Source organism: Lactuca saligna, chromosome 8, assembly GCF_052625555.1.
Source record: "Lactuca saligna cultivar CGN05327 chromosome 8, ASM5262555v1, whole genome shotgun sequence".
Lineage (NCBI taxonomy): Eukaryota > Viridiplantae > Streptophyta > Magnoliopsida > Asterales > Asteraceae > Lactuca > Lactuca saligna.
Genome location: NC_136424.1, coordinates 255,535,758 through 255,542,699, shown reverse-complemented (window position 1 = coordinate 255,542,699; position 6,942 = coordinate 255,535,758). Strand labels below are relative to the sequence as shown.

Here is a 6,942-nt window from a genome sequence, read left to right as displayed (position 1 = left end):
TCATATTCTTCCAGAGATCGACGGATCGCATTGCATGTACCTCGATTATTGAGAACCCCGTCGAGATTTTTCATTAGAAATTGTTATCTCTGTCGCGCGTAGACAAAATGGTTGAGCAATCACAAAGAAAGAAACTACTTCCAGGAATGAATCCGGGATTCGAATATCACCAGTTCGAGTGTTAGGGAAAGATGTCCGGAAGACTATCTCCTGAACTCCATATGGACACTTCGAGTCCGTAGTGATACCCTCCGGATAGGACCAATGTGCCCATAGTTTTCATGAGCTAAATGAGTAGGGTACGTCTTTCTTACCTGGATCAGTTCGTCATTTCTCTTTGTAATGACTTACTTATCTACCCTTGTAGTAAGAAGGTACCGACATCAGAGACGCCGACATTCCTTAGCCAAACTCTAGGTCTTACCGACCTACCGCCTTAGTTCATTCAGAACTCCTCGGAAACTGCAGAAACTCGTACGACTTTGAAATTCCAAGTGAGTGACCAAGTTCTTTAGAATAACTCACTCTGGGAATGGCTTTATACGCTTCGTAAAGCGTGGAAAGCTAAATCCAAATTAGACAGGACCTCCGAGATTCTTATCAGAATCGGTCTTGTGCCTCGCACTAACTAGATCTGCTCCGCGAACTCAGTAACATACTTTCTACTCTTCGCATCTCGATCATGAAACCATACCTTTCCGTTAGGAGTCTTGCAAGTCCACTCGTGGAGATCCTTGCCTTCGTATCAGAACCGTAGTGACCCTCGACCGAGAGGTCAAGCGGACGAAGCAACGTCGTCGCCAGTTAGTGAAGGTTCGTTGGGATGCCAACCGAGAGCCCGATTTCACTTAAGTGCGCTAGAACCAATCGATTAGGAAGTTTCCTCCTCACGTGTCGATCACTCGTGCATACTTCCTTGCCTAAATTCTAATTTCGGGACGAAATTCCCTTTAACAGTGGGATGATGTGACAACCCGAAATTTCGATTCTAAATCAAACCACTTCAATCCAATAGAAGTAGAGCAGTTACACTGAAAATTCAGACTTAGAATATAAGTTTGGCAGTTTTAGGGTTTTACACCAGAAATGGGTATTAGGAGAGTGGTTGCACTAGGATTTTGTGCAACACTGTAAATTCCATTATCCTAGAATCATTAGAACCCATTCCGAGATTAGAAATATTTTCTGCCAAAAATCTCAGGACTATAAATAGAATTCTGAACCAAATAGGTTCATTAGTTGAATTCCATTTAGAGAAAAGCCCATTTCTCTCTGACGGATCTTCGGGTTTTCATCCCAGATTGTGATTCTACTTCCCTAGATGTGTTTCAATACTTGTTAGATGCTTTATAACATTGTTACATGTCCAAAATCACCCAAGATCACCACACTTTAGGAGTTTACGGCCAAGGAGTTCTTGGGCCGTAAACCCCATTTCCAAGGGACAAATGTGCCCTACCTCACCCCTAAAGCTTAAGGACTTTAACCCTGATATGCTTGTGACTATTTTAGACATCAAAACACTTCAAAATCATAAGTTTATAGGAGTTTACGACCAAGGAGTTCTTGGGCCGTAAACCCCTTTTTCAAGGGCTAAAGGTGCCCTAATCACCCCCAAAGGCTTGGACTTCATGTTAGACAAATACCTTAAAGTGTTTAGGACCTAGGAAACTCATCAAAAGCTCAAGTGTTGAAGAGTTTACGGCCAAGAACATTTCTTGGGCCGTAAACTCCCATAAAGGGGTCAAATGACACCCTAAACACTTCCTAAGGCCAAGGGACAATTTTGACAAGTACCTAGATGAGTCATGGACTAGATAAAACATTTAGAACCCCATGTTTGAGGGAGTTTATGGCCCAAGATGTTCTATGGCCGTAAACTCCAAGAAATGGTACCAAATGGTGCCATAAATCCTCCTAAAGCCAAGTACTTAAGCCTAGACTTGTTCCTAGAATTGTTTGAGACTTGAAAGCACAATGAGAACCCTCCTAAGGGAGTTTACGGCCGTAAACTCCAAGGGAAAAGGGTCTTTGGGCCGTAAACTCCCCAAAGGAGTCAATATGGTGCCCAAACACTTGTATATGCCTTGAAACAATTCCCACTAAGGTTGTAGTAATCGAAAGTACCATCCCAAGCCTTGGTTGGGAGTTTACGACCAGGAACTTACTTCCTTGGGCCGTAAACTCTAATAAATATGGTCTTTTGACCTTAAACTCACATTAGGGGCATTGCACTTCTTTGTTGCAACCCATTAGCCTCCTAGCACTTGACCAAAAGTGTTATCCTCGCGCTTAAATGTTATTACTTGTATAATTAGTGTTATAATCACTAATTATTTATATACATATGTTTTCATATGTAATTAGGATCATTGTGTGTGTCTAAGTCCCTACTTGACACCAAGCACTTGTCCGATCCTTCCGTACGATAACAGTCCGTTCAATTCCAGTCACTTACCTCAGGTGAGTTCATACCCCTTAACTAACGTTTTAAACTCTTTTTAAATGTTTTATGGGGGGGGGGGATACAAGTAGAATCATGCTACTTATTATGTCAATCACATGTGATTTGTAGGTAGGACATTATTACTTATTACATCAATCACATGTGATTAATATACAACATTCAAAAGATTTGGCTACTCATTAGCCGTTTTACCAAACAGTTTCCTTCAAATGATTTTTATAAACATTTTATATGTTTTCAAACTACTTCTTACACTGTACTTCTTACTCTGTCTATCATACTTCAAACTTATTTACAACTGTGTTTCAAACAAATGTTTCTCATACTCAAAACTGTTTTATTATACTTATGCCTTCAAATTGTTTTATAGATTGACATCAAGTCGATCTTCTCTTAAAATAATATTTCTGTTTCAATTGTTTTACAAAACTTACTTATGCTTTTATTTTATTATAAATTGCATGCCTCTATATGTATACTTATATAAGAAATGTTTAAAAGACTTAGGAAGACTATCCACCCTATTTCCTTTTCGCGCCTTGAGATGTGGTCTGGTGGGACATTGGGTATTCGTCCGAAAGTCGTTTAAAGATTATTTATATATCATGTGTACATATATAGTCATAAAAGGTCCTTCCAGTTCATCCTATGCCCTTGGGTAGCAAGGGTATACATCCACGTCAATACGTACCACCTAGTTTACTAGTAAGCTACCATATGGGTAGTTCAGGAAGATACTAGAATCATTGCTAGAACGCGATATCATTCAATGAGTCAGTTCATTCATGAGTCAATACTTTCTAGAACATTATGGTACATTACATATACAACTATACTAGGACGTTTACATTACTATACTTGCTAGATAGAGAGAACACACATTACAGCTAGCACTTTTACATAAGTACATATACATGATTACTTTTACCTGATTACAATTACATGAGCACATTTACATAAGTACATATACATGATTACTTTACATGATCATACTTATAAGAGCACTGTTACATAGATATATCAGGAGGAGTCCTATTACATTTTATATGTATCGACTCTGTTATCAAAACCCTCATTCCTATCCTTACCTTGTGATTTCAATCACATAACCGACGAGATAGATTGGGTTTATTATCCTAGTACCCAAGGATACAGTTGTGGAATTGACCATTCCTAGAATCTCTGTTAGCCACACAGGTGAAAGTACATCCACGGATGTCAAACGTTTGGTACCATTACAGGTATACGATTAAGGGATTGACTATTCCTATACACAGCTGTTAGCAACAGAGGTAAGAGTACGTCTACGGATGTCTTAAAGTTAACAATGATAGTCACCCTAGTACCAAAGGGTAATATTCAGAACAGTTAGGTCTTGGTAGAAGACTACATTCAGAACAGTTAGGTCTTGGTAGAAGACTACATTCAGAACAGTTAGGTCTTGGTAGAAGACTACATTCAGAACAGTTAGGTCTTGGTAGAAGACTACATTCAGAACAGTTAGGTCTTGGTAGAAGACTACATTCAGAACAGTTAAGTCTTGGTAGAAGACTCCTTTGTTATTAATAGGAATCATAGGGATTCTAGGGTTTTTCAAACACTTACAGTTCATATACACTTTCAATACTTTTAAGTACATATACTTACATGTTCTCACATACAAATTAAGACACTAAATACTTATGATCTCACCAGCTTTAAAGCTGATACTCGCTTTCAAAATTACTTGTATCCTCAGGTCATCAAAGACAGGTACCGATGCAAGGAGAAAGGAAGATGGAGCTTGTTCAAGACTTATCTTTCATTTTGATTTATGCTTTAGTGTTTATCAAAATTTGGCAGAACACATTTGTACAATAATTATATTACTAATGAAATGGATGATGTTGTTGCTTGTTTACTACTTTACATTGTTGTTGATATTATACATGACGTCCTCCGCCCCAGAACGTTTCCGCCGTTCATGGTTTTGGGGTGTGACAATATGGTAATAGTAAACAAATCATTCCTTGCAGATGATGGTAACCCTTTATCTTTTCTTGTCAGTTCAATAATTGGGTACACTTTTGAAAGTACAATGCTAAAACAGAAAAAAAAAATAGTAGGATGCTATAATAAAATAAACTAATGAAAGTAGGTTGCATGATTTTTGGGTGAAAGGTATATAATTTGTCTAATTCATACGAAACGACTTTTTGTGTTCTCAATCTTATATCTATCTACTGGTTTCCACTGGAAATAAGATTTGGGACTATGATCTTTCAGGTTGTTACTTGTAACATAATCACCAGCAAAAGTATTGATATTTTATGCTATAATATATATTACACGAGTCAAAAAGAATCTCCTAAATTCAAAGTTAATTCGACGATGACTGTTGCATTTCGAGAGTTGTCAAGAAAGAAGTTTCTACCTTCCATAGACATGTTTACTTGGCATACATCCTTCCTCACGCCAGAGTCTATTTTCAAGCAAATTAAGTTGCTAAAAGGTGAAGAATGGTGCAACAATAAATCCGGAAAAGAGGTAATACACTGCAAAAAATACATGTATACATATAGATGGATAAAAATACATAGATTGTATACTAAGTAGACGTTCTTTTTATCAAGTATTACATAAATGACTGATATGATATCAACATACCTCAATAATGTCGGCATTAAATGTGAGATAGCTGGCACTATGGAGCTTTTGAAGCATGTTAAGAGACATGCGAGCATCTTCTTCCTTATAAGGACTATCAAGATACAAACATATAGTCACTTTGTCTAGAGAGTGAAAGCGGTCTTTACACAACTCAGCTGGAGGGCAACAACCCCTGTAGTACAGTAATGAAAGTCGTGATGGAGCATTCAAGTACTTGAATGAGAAATTAGTTACTTTATGTTTCTCAAGTTTTGGTGCAACCAGATTGACGACTTCTGAACATCTTCCATAGATAAGCGTGAGAGTAGAAAGTCGAGGGGTAATGATTTCTAATACACCCACATTCTCGACAGTGAAAACATCTAAAGTGAGGTTCTTTAAGTTTACACACTTGGAGAAAAGATCAAGAGACTCTTGATCAGCATCACACAATTTGATATGAAGGAGATGCAAAGTTGTTAAAGCTGGAAAAACCCTAGGTGTTTTGGGTGTAACGCAAGGTGAAAAAGGGCTACTAAATGTGAAATGTTTAAGAGAGTGAGAGATAAATAGACAAGAAGGGTATTTTCTAGGGTGGTATGATTGGTATGGGGAAAAACTTTCAATAGTTAGTTCTTGGACATTGTGAGAGAACGCATAATTTGCAATCCTTTTGACAATAACCTGACTAACTGCATCCTTGAATCGTAGCTTTATCAAAGTCATGTCTACTTGATGGTTGAGGTGAGACAGAACATGAGTCACAAATTTGGAAAACTTGCGTAATAAAGAGCCAAAAGGATAATTTGAGAAGTTGAGATAAGGCATTGTTGTCCGGAGAAGCTTCCTTCTTGAAGACAACAAACACGTTTGAACAACAAATTTCATATCAAGACAAGAAAGGATCTTATGAATAAGCTCATCTGGCAAGCTGCTCAATCTATCTTCGTTCACTCGTGTATATTTAGTGTGATAAAATTTCATTGTTTGCTGTAACTCGAATAATAGTCTACACTTCAAATGTAAAATTCAAATCAATTACTTCGATAATGGATAAGAATACGTCTTATTATACAAGTTGAGTCCTAATGCAACTAAATATGGAACATAGATTAGGACACAACAATCATAATGCATTAGCCATCAGGTAGTGCTCGTTATTAGGTTGGTCTTATCATTTTCGTTGTCTTACAAACAAAATTCTATTTTTAACATCGTTAATTTCCTCAAATCACATCTTGAATACTTTATCACTTTTGTATATTTGTTAAGGTTGTTTGCAAATTTAATAACTCTTCCAACTAGCTGATATGTCATATGTATATGACTGTTATTCTGACTAACATAGATTTCATGATGAAACCATGTTTTCTTCCCTATTCTGCTAATGAAATTAAGTATCCAAAAATGTGACAAGAATCTAGATCTTACACAGGATTTTCATAGGAACCCAGTTACCATCTTGATAAACCAATAATAGGATCACCAATTAAAGGGTAGAATATATCGACTGGCATTATGATAATAACAATAATGTCAAATTATTGGGTTATTTAAGCAACTTCCAGACTTATTAAGAACTATTATGATTATAGATAAACATGATGATTACAAACAATCATCAACTATATATCACCATAACATATATAACAAATAAAACTAAAAATCTCAACCATCCGTGCCAATTTAGAATTCAAACTGCGGAAGGTAGCACTTCTAAAAATCAAAAAGGTATGGACAGAGGTTGTAGTCTTTTGTTAGTAATGCAGTCTAGATATAAGTATCAGCTACCACACACATCCAGGGCCAGTCCAGACGGTGGGCAAACCGGGCGACCGCCCAGGGCC

At 37.0% G+C, this 6,942-nt stretch overlaps 1 protein-coding gene across 1 annotated transcript; it reads right to left on the bottom strand.

Moving 5' to 3' along the window:
- Positions 1-4,800: 4,800 nt before the first annotated feature.
- LOC145010618 (F-box/LRR-repeat protein At3g26922-like) lies at positions 4,801-6,079 on the bottom strand. The gene is made up of 2 exons (XM_078969138.1): positions 5,114-6,079; positions 4,801-5,001 (listed from the first exon to the last, which is right to left on the bottom strand). The coding sequence occupies exons 1-2, from the start codon at positions 6,077-6,079 to the stop codon at positions 4,801-4,803; spliced, it is 1,167 nt and encodes a 388-aa protein (XP_078825264.1).
- Positions 6,080-6,942: the final 863 nt, after the last annotated feature.